The 13,787-nt window shown below is 36.0% G+C and overlaps 1 protein-coding gene across 2 annotated transcripts in view; it reads left to right on the top strand.

The window, feature by feature from the left end:
- NCK1 (NCK adaptor protein 1) overlaps positions 1–7,190 on the top strand; it is a 75,008-nt gene extending 67,818 nt beyond the window's left edge. For both annotated transcript variants that reach the window (XM_016151156.2, XM_016151160.2), the window contains 2 exons: positions 2,035–2,747; positions 4,853–7,190. In XM_016151156.2, coding sequence (XP_016006642.1) covers positions 2,035–2,747; positions 4,853–5,047 — 908 coding nt within the window. In that variant the 3' untranslated portion in view covers positions 5,048–7,190. The remainder of the gene's footprint in view (positions 1–2,034; positions 2,748–4,852) is intronic.
- The last annotated feature ends 6,597 nt before the right edge of the window (positions 7,191–13,787 follow it).

Raw genomic sequence — 13,787 nt, 5'->3', positions numbered from 1 at the left:
AGTCCCAAACAAGATGAACCCAGAGAGGCCCACACCAAGATCCATCATAATTAAAATGCTAAAGAGAGAATCTTAAGCAGCAAGAAGAAAGCAGTTACCTATAAGGGAGCTCCCATAAGACTGTTAGCCGAATTCTCAATATAAACTTTGCAGGCCAGAAAGGATTGGCACAAAATATTCAAAGTGATGAAAAGCAAGGATCTACAACTAAGATTACTTTACTCAGCAAAGTTAAAGAGCGTCACAGACAAGAAAAAACTGAGGAAGTTAATCACCACCGAGCCAGTATTATAGGAAATATTGAAGGGACTTCTTTAATAATAAGAAGAAATGTATTAAAAATATGAATAATAAAATGACAATAACTACCTACCTATGAACAAGTATTTCAAATGAAAAAGGAATGCTCCAGTCAAAAGAAAGAGTAGCTGAATGGATAAGAAAAGAAGACCCTTACATATGCTGCCTACAAGAGACTCACTTCAGATCGAAAGAAACATATAGACTGAAAGTAAAGGGATGAAAAAAGATGTTGTATGAAAATGGAAACAAACAAAAAGCTGGGTAGCAATACTTACCCGACAAAATGAACTTTAAAACAAAGGCTAAGACCCAGTAATCACACGTCTGGGTAGTTATCTAAAGAAGCCCAAAATACTACTTTGAAAGGATATGTGTATCCATATGTTCATTGCAGCATTATTTACAGTAGCCAAGATGTGGAGACTACCTGAGTGTCTATCAATGGATGAATGGGTAGAGAAGAGGTGGTACATATATACAGTGGAACATTCCTCATCTATAAAAAAGAATGAAACCTTGTCATCTACAACAACATGGATGGACCTAGAAGGTATTGTGCTGAGTGAAGTAAGTCAGATAAAGACAAGTGCTGCATGATTTCACTTACTTGTGGAATCTAAAGAACAAAATAAAACAGAAACAAGCAAAGATAACAGAACAGTTTGAGGATTAGCAGATGGGAGAGGGTTAGGGTGAATGAAAAAGAAAACAGATTAAGACGTACAAATTGGTTAGTTAGAAAATAGTCATGGAGATGTAAACTGTAGTATAAGGAACATAGTAATACAGTAATAGCTTTATGGTGTCAGATAGGTATTAGATTTATTGGAACAATCACTTTGTAAGTTATGTAAATGTCTAATCACTATGTCGTACACCTGAACCTAATACAATATTGTATGCCAACTATAGTTCAAACATAAAAAATATTTTTTAAAAAACCCTGAAGGATCAGTGTTTAGAGAGTTGGGTGGAGAAAAAGAGTGAGGTAATGAGCATTTTGAGAGTGAGAAGGTATTTGAGAAGTTTTACCGAGGAACGCCTCAGTTTTCGCTATAAAAGTAGAACACAAAGTCTCGTGCTAAGAAATGAGCGGCAGTGGGGGGAAGAAAAGAAAGAAAGAAATGAGCAGTGGTGAAAAGGCTCATTGATGTAGTATACGTTTGTGATGACAATACCGTTTGGTAATTTTCTCATTTCTTTCAGCAAATATATATTAAGCATCTACTGTGTGAGATCCTTGGAATTTAAGTTATCAAGTTGTAATTTAAGTTATTGTTTTATTTCTATACAGCTAATTGTAGAATTTAGGCTAAAAAATTAAGACAAAAGAATATAGGTTTGGTAGAGCCTTTATGTACGTATATTGTAGCTATGAGAGAAGTCTGTATTTACATTTAAGAGAAAATTAATTTAGGACAACTTTATAATTATGTTACGCAGTTATTTCAGTGCCTTTGACTAAAAAGATGAAGAAGGTAAACTGTCATATAATTGTAGTTAAGTGTTTGATTTTGAAAAGAATTTGTGAAGGGGGTGGTTTAAAGATAAAAATTTTCAGTTATAAAATAAATAAGCCATGGAGATGTAAAAAAAAAAAATTATTATCTATGTTTAAAGTGTTAAAAAAAACTACAGAGTTTTGAAGATCTTTTTTGCATAGTGAATAAGTTGGGGGTTTTTTGGTTATCATTTTGTATTCTCTTCTCATTACCCCTTTTATTTAAACAGGAATTGGTAAAGTGAAAAGAAAACCTAGTGTGCCAGATTCTGCATCTCCGGCTGATGAAAGCTTTGTTGATCCAGGAGAACGTCTCTATGACCTCAACATGCCTGCATTTGTGAAATTTAACTACATGGCAGAGAGAGAGGACGAATTATCATTGATAAAAGGGACGAAGGTGATCGTCATGGAGAAATGCAGTGATGGGTGGTGGCGGGGTAGCTACAATGGACAAGTCGGATGGTTCCCTTCAAACTATGTAACTGAGGAAGGTGACAGTCCTTTGGGTGACCATATGGGTTCTCTGTCAGAGAAATTAGCAGCAGTCGTCAATAACCTAAATACTGGGCAAGTGTTGCATGTGGTACAGGCTCTTTACCCATTCAGCTCGTCCAATGATGAAGAACTTAATTTTGAGAAAGGAGATGTAATGGATGTTATTGAAAAACCTGAAAATGACCCCGAATGGTGGAAATGCAGGAAGATCAATGGAATGGTTGGTCTGGTGCCAAAAAACTATGTTACCATTATGCAGAATAATCCCTTAACCTCAGGTTTGGAACCATCACCTCCACAGTGTGATTACATTAGGCCTTCACTCACTGGAAAGTTTGCTGGCAATCCTTGGTATTATGGGAAAGTCACCAGGCATCAAGCAGAAATGGCATTAAATGAAAGAGGGCACGAAGGTGATTTCCTCATTCGTGATAGTGAGTCTTCGGTAAGTTGGCTTTCGAAGGTAAATGGAAATAGAGCTCTGGGTATTAAAAAAATAAATAGATAATTTGAGAGACTTTCCTAAAATTAACCATTTAGTATGTTGGGACATAAGCATAAATGTTCTGAAGCTAAAGGCAATGCACTTTCCAACTGTATTTATTTTGAATAAAATATAGCCCTAGTGGGGATACTACACCAGATTATTTGGCCTTGTCTAGTTCTGTTGGTTTTGCATTTCTGAAATATTTTCTGTTATGTTAAACTGAAAAACAGAGAAAATTTAACGCTGGCTTCTTCATTGAGAGTAAAACAATGCAGTAGACTAAACTGGGAAAACATTTCTTAAATTGTATTTTGGATGCACTGTCGTTCTTATAAATGAAGGAAATCTCTAAATTTAAAAAATTGGTATTTAAGTTTCTTCATGAATTGGTTGTTTAGAAGTTGAAATTCTTTTCTTATATACCTCGAAAAACTTTTTTTAACAGTATTTAAAATGCATTTGCAATAAAAGATAAATTTTATTCTAATACTCGTAAAACAATAAAACTATAACATAAAAATTGAATAAGGAAATAGTTATATGGGCTCTTTTGGGTACTGTATATTTGATGATATTCATTTCCCTTAAAAAACAGCCTTTATTTTTCCTTGATAAAGGAAGAATATTGTTTCCATTTTCAAATCATGATAAGTATTGGCTTTGTATGTATCTAGTTATACATACAAAAGTGAATGTGAGATTGTACAAAGGGTTGAAAAAAAGTCAAGATTATATTAGGTGGTGCGAGTATAAGGGTGTGTGTGTGTGTGTGTGTGTGTGTGTGTGCACGCGCGCGTTGAGGGAGGAAGGAAAAGAGAGAGGAAAGAGATTGAGATTTATTGAACTGCCAATGTGAAGTTCAGGAAATCAGGCTTCTGTATAACCCCTCAGGAAGAGCAGATGGTTGGTGATAGGAAGAGTGGTTGGATTTGTTTTCTTTTACATGCCTGACCTGGCTATGCTTTCCATGACAAGCAGTTGGCAGAGGGGTTAGGGAATGACCTTGGAGTAGGTGGTAAAGTAACTATAAGTATGGGATGTTTTGAAGAAGCCCACTGTTTGAAACTCTGGCAGTAATTGTACAAAAAGAGGCTTTTGGGTTGGTACAGATTACTCAAGAGTTAGGTTTAAAAAAGCCTGATTGAGGAAGTAGCTTAATTGCAGAATACTGTGTATTTTCTTATAAGTAAGTGAGTATAGATAGTAGCCAAAATATACCATTATTTCTAGCAGTAGAATTTTTAAAGTAAAGATCTTAGACATATTTCATTTAATCTGCACAATGTTTTTTAAACATTTGAATTTATTATCAGTATTTAAATATTGGGAGATATAAAGATTCAGATATTAGATTCTCTTTTTAAAATAGGAAGACCTGTCATCATTGAGCCAGTATGACTACAAGGCAAAGACGAGGGCCTAAACATAGCCCCTTGGGAAGCGTAGGTGGTTGATGATAGTGAAGAGCGGCACCGTAGTTCCCTCTGTATGTCCACCCGGTCACTTGTTTACTTTTGTTTTTTTTTTGTTTTGTTTTTTTTAGCCCCTTGTAGGCATATGAGTTGATGACCTCATAAGTTGATATTAGTTCTCATTTTTTTGTCCTTTATATTTGAGAATTCAGTAGATTATCAGCTACTCTGTAATGACAACTACTGTTAGCTACTTAATTTAAAATCAATGGATATCTTGGATTTTCTCATGTATTTTTCCAGTAGTATGACTGGACAGAAGATAGCTTCTTCCCATGTTATACTAAAGGACTTGCTGTGGGTGTTAGGTAGAACACACTAATTAAGGGACTTCGGAGTATGACTGCTTGGATTTGAATCCTGGCTCTTTTGTGACCTAGATAGTTGATCTTGAACAACTTAGCTTCTCTCAGCCTTGATTTTCTCATCTGTGAAATGGGTTTATTTTCAGACATAAAGGAGATAATCTGTGTAAATAATTTGGCATAGTAGTGCCAAGTATTTAATAAGTGCTCACATTTAAGCTGTTATTTAATATGAAAATGTTAATGTCTTTCAAAATGTTTACCCTGAATGTTCTTTCTCTTTTAGCCAAATGATTTCTCAGTATCACTAAAAGCACAAGGGAAAAACAAGCATTTTAAAGTCCAACTAAAAGAGACTGTCTACTGCATTGGGCAGCGTAAATTCAGCACCATGGAAGAACTTGTAGAACATTACAAAAAAGCACCAATTTTTACAAGTGAACAAGGAGAAAAATTATATCTTATCAAGCATTTATCATGATACTGCTGACCAGAAGTGACTGCTGCACAGCTCTAATTCATCATGTAATTGAGGACTGAGAAAATGTCAGTCCAGTCATGCTAGATTGGATATTGCTGTTTCTAACTCTATATGAGAATTGACTATAATACATAAGTATTTTTATTATAACTCATTCCATACCTATATACTACATATGCAAAACATCTGCATAGAGCAATTCCTTATCCTTAGTCTTCTGTTTTATTGTTTCCTTTGCTGTTTTTCTCTTTGCTTCTAATATTAAGGTTTATATTTTGAAAGAAAAATCTTTATATGGAAGAATTTCTTCATTGCCTTTGCTTTATTTCCTTGTAAGGGCACCATATTAGTCACTTCCTCAATGGTTTCTCTTCATATAAAATTATATCAATATATGGCATATGCTAAAATAAATTCCTTGGAGAGTGTTAATCTTTTCTGTGACTAAATAGCAATAATAAATGGAAAATTAGAAATTAAATTGTATCTGCCACAAGCCATTGTAAATATCAAGTATGTTGTGTCTGCCATTGTCTTCACTGTAAAGCAAAACAAATGAGACATAGGTTAGAAAATATATCTTGTACAATTTTAATTTACAACTTTTGGAAACAAAAATCTCCAAATTTCTAAGAATTTTTGGTGCTTCTCTCTCATCTGTTTATTCAAGAGGACAGAACAGTTTGGAATATTTAGCTTTTCAATGGATGCTGTAGAATTATTTTTTTTCTAGTGTTATTTTACCAAAGCATTATGTATTAGGATATTTTATCTGTGCCAATGTGAAAAAAGCTATGGCCAAATTTTGGGGAAATTGGAGGCATTGAGATACTTGGTTTCCCCTCTACCCCATCTTTAAATATCAGTAATTATTGGGCATAGTATTTCTACTATTTTCATTTCCTCCTTTCAGCTTTGAGTTTTCTTGACTGGGACACTAAAATTGATGTATACCTAAGGAAAAGGTAAGATGTGTTCATGGTTAGAGAAAGTATTTTTTAAATCATATATTTTTGTAGGTGCTTCTATTATGTTTTTGTTTACCAAGCAGAAGTTTGGGTATATGGACGAGAGGCTACTATAGAATATCAAACCTACTTCTGTAGGTCACAGAAGAAAACCAGTTGTATTTTATAGTCATAGCTTTCCCGCCACCTCCCCCCCCCTCCCCGCCCCCCGTTATAAATTCTGGAGATACAAATTTAAGCAAAGTAACCTTTTGTATTTTAATTGAAAATATTTACTAAAACTTAGTAAACAGTAAGAAGTCATAAATATCTTCTAAAATTTTCACAATGCAGCCTACGCAAATGAATGTTTCTATCCTTAATGTTATAAACAGACATTTAATACACCAGATTTACTGATGATAAAATTGAAGTCATCTAATTCATGAGGTTTTATTTAAAATATATATTCTTTATTTTTTAAATCTTAAAATCATTTTAAAAGACGTTGCCACTGGGTGGCAGCCCTGGCTTCTTGCACTAAGCTATAGGAGTCAGCAAATACAATTAAGACATTGATATACAATTTTTCATCTTTGTCACATCTGCTTTTAAAGCCTTTAAGTTTATATTCCACTGTCTTTCTCAGTTCAATTCCCCTTTGTTTATTAAGATGATTATTAGGAGATAAATTTAATGGAAATGAAAGTCTTGTACGCTTATTTTTTTTACTGTAAAATCATTTGAATATAAATTGAAGAAAAGTTTTAAAGTGGTTGTAAAATGTCTAGGTAGTAAACATCTTTTTATTTAAGTTTAAACATTTGATGATAGTTTCTTTTCTCCATCTCTTTGGTTTTTCTCTCCAATCTTTTTAAAAAGATGGGGTGTTTTTTTTTTAAGGAGAAATTAATACTTTGTATAACAAACATGGACTATTTACATATAGCAAACCCCACTGAGCTGATGTTGAGAAAGTGGCTAGGATTGGACTAGCACTGGAAGTAGAATGCATATTTCTGTGCCATTAGATTTCTTTGTTATTAGATTTATAATAACTAGAGAGTTTCCAGATAGCCCATGTGTGTCAATAATATATACTGTATGCTCTTCTTATTATGTGATGAAAACCTCACTGGGAACTACTTAATTCTGTACTTCAACATTTTATCAATTTTTTAAAAGTCTTAAACCAATCCTTAGACCAATGGCTGTTTTTATAAGCATGAATTATTTAAATACACATAACACATCTAACTGTGCCCAGCCCACTTCTACAAATAACTTCTATAAAATCTCAGAAGGAGGTTTTCCAGAACTTTTTTAAAAAATTTTCATAATAAAAGTTATTGTAGCTGTATTTGTTATTTGGTCATAAATCTTTAGGGTTCAGCTGAATATATATATATAAAACATCTTTCACTATACACAGTAACACAGGTACCTGGCACTATTAAAGACAGTGTGTCACAGATATATCACTAAACAAGAAAACTAAGCGCAATCCATTGCCATTGCTGGAAGAATAAATAGACCTAGCAAATGAGCTGCTTGGGTTGTCAGAATAAGGTCATTGTTAAAGATATATGGCACATAAATTATCTCCAGCTTTCATGCTCTAATTCTATCTAATCCAGAGATTGCAAAGAAGCAGGGCCATTGTGTCTGTCAGGTACCTTTGTGAGAATAAGGGAAAGGCACCTCTCTGCCCCCACCCCCACCCAGCTTCAAGCTCAGCTCCTTGAGAAGTCTGAATTTTACCACCACCATTTGCAGCCTCCCCCTCCCGGCTATCTTGGCAAGGTGCCCTTGTTCAGGGTACAGCCAAGTAGTTCTGTCCATGCAGTGCTTAAAGAAAGTAATTGTTAATGTTTAAAAATTGGGAGATTTCATGTAAAATTCAGAGTTCTGGTTTCCCCTAAAAAATGAGAAGCTGACAACACTGGAGATGAATTCTCACAGGTGACGATCATATAGAACTCAGTGTGGACGGTCCTCTTATATTTACTAGTACGCATGGTATAATTAAATTCAGTGTGAAAAAAAGCTTTCCTAAACCTTATCCTCCTAGTTCACATCTCCAAATGCAGTTTCTGTTGCTCCCTATTTTACCTGTAACATGGAGAGTTTTCAGTTTGGAATCTGGAAACTCATTTATCAGAAACACTTCAAATGCAATGTCCAAATCAATAAATTAGGGATGTGGCATTACGGCATGCTTTAACTTTAGTGCTTTAAAATTTTACTAAAATAGAAGGTGGTCCTTTGTGTTTATGTAGATCTTTTAACTGTTTCCAAATGACTTCACAACTGTAGTCACTTTTGCCTTAAAAGACATTTGATAAGGGGATAGATGACATCCTAATTTTATGTTCTGAACAGCATCCAGTGGACTCTAAAAAATGCCACATTACTGCTTCTGAGGAAACCTATTATTTGATTCTATTGCAAGGCAAGATAGGAAACTCTCTTCTGATAAGCTGCTTCTATTGGTTTAGCAAGTTTATATGACTCAACACTTACAGAACAAGCTTACTATGCATAAGACACGCCCTAATTTCTTGCTGTTACATGACCTAAACCAGGGGACCGAGGAGCCAAAAAGTATTTTTCTAGTTTCTAGCAATGTGTTCTTTTGATCTGAAATACACAGTATGTTGAGACTTTTTGTTTAATGAGTAGCACCTAAATTGTGCATGGTAAAGTTTTGAAGAGAAGTTTTTCAGTTATATAATTGGCCATGTTCACAGAGGTAAATGTTTTAAACCAAAGTGGGTTTTTGAGAATATGCCAGCTTGAGCACTTTCATTATCTCAGATTTCACAATTGGTCAGATGCCTATAATGGCTTAACAGTTTTTAACCTGCTGGACTGCCTGATTTTTAAATGTTTTCACTCAAATTACCTTTAAAGCTCATGGGAAAGCTAGTCTCAGTATTTTAGAATAATGTTTCAAATTTTATTTGTAGTTATAACTACAGAAGACAAAAATACACAGTACTCGATATTCTCTTGCTATGTTTTATTGTACCTCATGGAATGACAATGACTTTCAAACAGGAAAACAAACAATTGAAAATAGACAACTAAGGTAGTTAAAGTGTTTAGTTGCCTAAATAAATCTTTAGGCTCAGAGAATTTATATCATAGACCATGTATAAAATTTGCAGATAGCCTTTGGGAAATTATGCAGACAAGTGGATTCCTGAATAAGACTGAAGTGTCAATTTTAGGCTAAACACAGGAATGGTCATTAAACTGATACTTTTGAGCCCCTATGGAAGAAATTAGTAATCCTTGAATGTCTTTTCTAGGAGCAAATAATGCCAAACACATTTACTCGTTTGATGTATTCTAGATTATAGATAAAAGATGTTAAATGTTGATTTCATTAGGGCATACGCTAATAATCACTTGATGTCAAGATGAAAAAATCGTTTTTGAACTGTGTGCATGATTGTATTTAAATAGCTTTTAGGCATATTTGTCCATCATCCATCATCTAACCAACTCACCTCAAGTATTCTATTGCTCCAGGTGCCAGACCGTTCTAACCTAATATGATAGTGAAGAAAACAAACAAAGTTGTCCAAAAGATGTTATTAAACATATTTCTAGTGATGTAATGCCTAATGGGGAAGTGCTCTGAAGAAAAAATAGTGCAGGTTGAGGAGTTTGGAGAGTGAGAGTGTTAATTTATGTAAAATGATCAAAAGAGGCCTCCGATAAAGTTGACCTTTGAGCATATTACATGCTCCATTGATCACATAGTATGTGCTAGAGCAGCACCAGGACCTGTCCTGCAATCACACAACTCTTAAGAGCGCTTCAAATTTTGTGCCCTTGTGCTTTCCTTGCTTCATTCTAGTCCCAGCCATATGAGGCTCAGAGGGTTCTTTTTGGCCATCAAACTTATCCCTCCCCACTGCCTCTTTACCTTTCCATAAAAATCATCTTACTTTTCCTTACACAAATAAATATAAAATGTTTAAGCAGCAAATAGTGTAATAGGAAAAAAATTGCTATTTCTAGACTACTTAATGATAGGAAGTATATTTGTTTTTCAGAATTCGTTAATCAGACAAAGAGATGATCTAAATTCGTTAATCAGACAAAGAGATGATCTGTCAGCTCTGGAAGGCAGGGGAAATTAACCTGAGTAGTGCAGGCAATAGATTAGAGGATAGTTTGTTGCCAACATGTTGTACAGACAACTGTGGATCACAACCAGGTGATGAGAAGGTACAGAAAGAGAAATACCTCAAAGCCAGAAGAGAGAACAGTATCAGAGTTGGAGATTCCAGGCAAAGGTATACACACTAGCAGGTGAGGCATAGCCCTCCAGAAGTCTTCACCTAGTGGCATGGCCTATGCGGAGGTTGGTGTCTGAATTCTTTGATTCATAAACCAGACATGAGAGGGACTGTCATGCAAAAGCTGTGATGGTAGCCAGGTAGCATTACCCTTCAGTGCCCCTTGAGGTGTGCGGAGCCCAGGACAGAGACTCTCCTTGCTTGTGAAGGATTGATAGGCAGTATTGCCTTGTCAGCCGGGCAGTACAAAGCAGGAGGGTCTTGACAGGGACCCAAGCCCAGGTAGACTTATCAAGACCCCAGGGCTTGGTGAACACTCCTTTCTCCCCCACAACATAACTGAATGAATCTTGTTCTTTCTGTTTACTTAACCTCTCCTTTTCCTTTTCCTCCTCAGTATTCCCCTCAACTTTTCCATCCCTGGGCCTTGCTTATGTTATTCTCCCAGTTGAAATTCTAAATGCATATCTCCTACCCAAATCTAAATGAGTACATTCTTGGAGCTCCATATTGAGATCTGTCTAGTCGCTAAAGCTTTTTCTAATTTTTTGGATCACTCACTCACTCTGTGCCACTCGGACACACTGAGTTCTCCTTTGGTGCTAATTGGGAGGCAGTAAGGTGAGTGAAAAGAACTTGGAGTTAGGCAGACCTTGGTTGGAATTCCTGTCTCCATCCGTGACTAGCTCTGTAATATACAATAAATCACTTTCTTTGAGTCGTGTCCTCATCTGAAAAGTTAGGAATCAAATATTACATCACAAGTCTGTTGTATAATATATGAAAATGTATATAATTATGGAAAACCTTTAGGACAATTCCTAGCACACAGTAGATACCCAATATACATTGGCTTTTATTGTTAGCTTTTAACAAGTTGAAAACTGTGGGCAGAAGTGCATTTAGAAGAGAAGAATGAGGAAGCCAGGCCTGGGAGAACAAAGGTAAGAATGGGGACAGATGTTGAGGTCAGTTATACTAAGTTGGGGTGTGTCCAGACCCAGAGGCAAGGGGAGCCAGGATCAGACAGCAGGGGAACAGTGAGAGACTATAAGGAGCTTGTGACCAGAGGTCAAGGCACAGACGTGGCCACTGACTCACATGGCTGAAATCGAGAACATGCACCAAGTATTCTGGATTATAGTGTAATAAAGAGATACACAGCTAACATTTTCTGTACACTTACTTTGCCAGATACTATTCTAAGTGTACCATCTCATTTAGTCCACAACAATCCCATGAATTAATGTCTCCAATTTATAGATGAAGACACTAACACAGATTGTTTAAATGACTTGCCTAAAAAAACACAATTAGTAAGTTGTTGAGCCTGGATGCCAACCCAGACAGTGGCTCCAGAGCCCATGCTTTTAACTACTACTAGGTAACTCTTACTGGAAGTCTTTTTTGTTTTTTGTTTTTGTTTTTTTTTGCTGATCCAGGGGCCAAACTAAACGATGGGGAGCCCACAAAGGGCCAGCCAGTCAGAGCAAATTGTCCCTAATGTACTTATTGTTAATATTATTAACATAACAAATGGTTAATATAGCATTTGTGAAGGGTTACTGTGTGTTCCTGACACTGTACTGATGTTTTGTCCGCAATCTTTAATTCCCATTACTATTAATCAAGGCATCATCATATCTACTTTATAAATGAAAAAGTGAGGCTCTTGGAGCTCCCCTTCACATCAAAGTGCACCACTTTTCCAATGTACTCCTCATCCATGTACTCTCTGGCTTCTGATTCAAGTTCTTCATTCAAACTCCTCTTACTGAGATTACAAATGATCTTCCAGGCGCTAAACCCAGGGGTCATTTTTCATTGATAACTCAGTGACTCACTGTTCTGCACTCCTGCTGATGACCACTCCGTCTTTCATCATTTCCAGGATCACAATTTGTTCCAGAACCACCTCTCTAACCTATTTCCTCCTTCTTTATCTCCCTATTTCTTTTTTCTTATGCTGGTTCTTAAATGTGGATCTTCTCCAGGAGCATGTCCACATATCTTTAATCTCCATGCTCTCTTTGAATGTATTCACTCATTTCCTGGTCTCAGCTACCACTGAAATCCTAACCTAGGGAAGATGATGCCATACTTTTGATACCCATAAACTTAAGACAAAGCTTTTACATACTGGAGACCTCCCTGTATAAGTATCCTAAATTCAAGTGTATCAAGCTAAACATATGCAACCTTTTTCTGTACCACCATCAACTCTGCCCATCCTGACCCTACCCCACCCCACCCTCCTGTTTTGCATTATTTCCGTTGAGGTGCTGCCATCCAATCCACCCAATTACTCAAATCTAGAACCTGAAAGTCATGTTTGCCTCCGCCCCCTCCACCCTCCCAATCCACTCAATATCTAAAAGCTGTCAATTCTACCTCCATCTTTTGGAGTTAGTCACTTCGTCACTTCTCTCTACAAACATGGGAAAACGTACTTCTCTCACCTAGCAGACTGACAAAGCTCCCTCCTGACCCTCCTCCCTTCAGTTTGGACCCTTGTACTGTTTTCTACATCCTAGTCATAAACTTTTTAAAGCTCAACTACAGGGAATGACATGATTAGATTTTGAGTTTTTAACCCCTCCTTTCCTCTCAGAGTAAACTCTAAGCTGTTCAATTAGGCATTCAAGATTCTATGTAATCCTATTTCTAACTGCCTTTGGACCTCATTTCTTGCCACTGCAACCTTGCTCTCCAGTTGCACCCAATTTCTTGTGGTTTCCTAAACACACCATGCCTGGCTAATTTTTTCCGGCCTTTAGTACTCAGCCCTGAAGTCACCGCCTCCAGGAAGCCTTCTCTGATCCCCCAGGCTGCATTAGGTGTTTCTCCTCAATGCTCTCTTATTCCCTTGTCAATATTTCTGTCACTTTCTTTTCAGTAATGATTTATTCCCATGTCCATCTCCTCCACTAGCTGGGAAGTTCTTGGTTGAGGTTGGGAACTGTTGAATCTCCAGGATCTAGCACATAGTAGGCTCAGTGAATATTGAATGAATAAATAAGTGATTAACTTTATCAAGGTTACATTGCAAATAAGTTTTAAACCAGAACCAAAATCTAGTGTACTCTAAAATATATGTTTTTTCAATAATGCATTTGCACGTATAGAGTATTTAGTGTTTAAAAGGCTCGCATTTTAAGGGACCAAACTCTTTCATAAGGTTTTCCTTCCAATTTTTAAAACCATTTTTAATTTTTCAAGAATATATTCACAATTCGTTAAACAATATAAAAAGATATACAGCACCCAAGGGAATTGAAAGCAGTATCTCAAAGAGATATTTATATATTCATGTTCATAGCAGCATTATTCACAACACCTAAAACGTGGAAGCAACCCAAGTGTTTCTTGATGAATGAATGGATGAGCAAAATGTGGTATACACATCAATGCAATATTATTTAGCCTTAAAAAGGAAGGAAATTCTGCAATGTGCAGAACGATTAAACATGATTGAAACCT

Source organism: Rousettus aegyptiacus, unplaced genomic scaffold (genome assembly GCF_014176215.1).
Source record: "Rousettus aegyptiacus isolate mRouAeg1 unplaced genomic scaffold, mRouAeg1.p scaffold_m13_p_4, whole genome shotgun sequence".
Classification (NCBI taxonomy): domain Eukaryota; kingdom Metazoa; phylum Chordata; class Mammalia; order Chiroptera; family Pteropodidae; genus Rousettus; species Rousettus aegyptiacus.
This window is presented reverse-complemented; position numbering and strand designations above follow the sequence as displayed.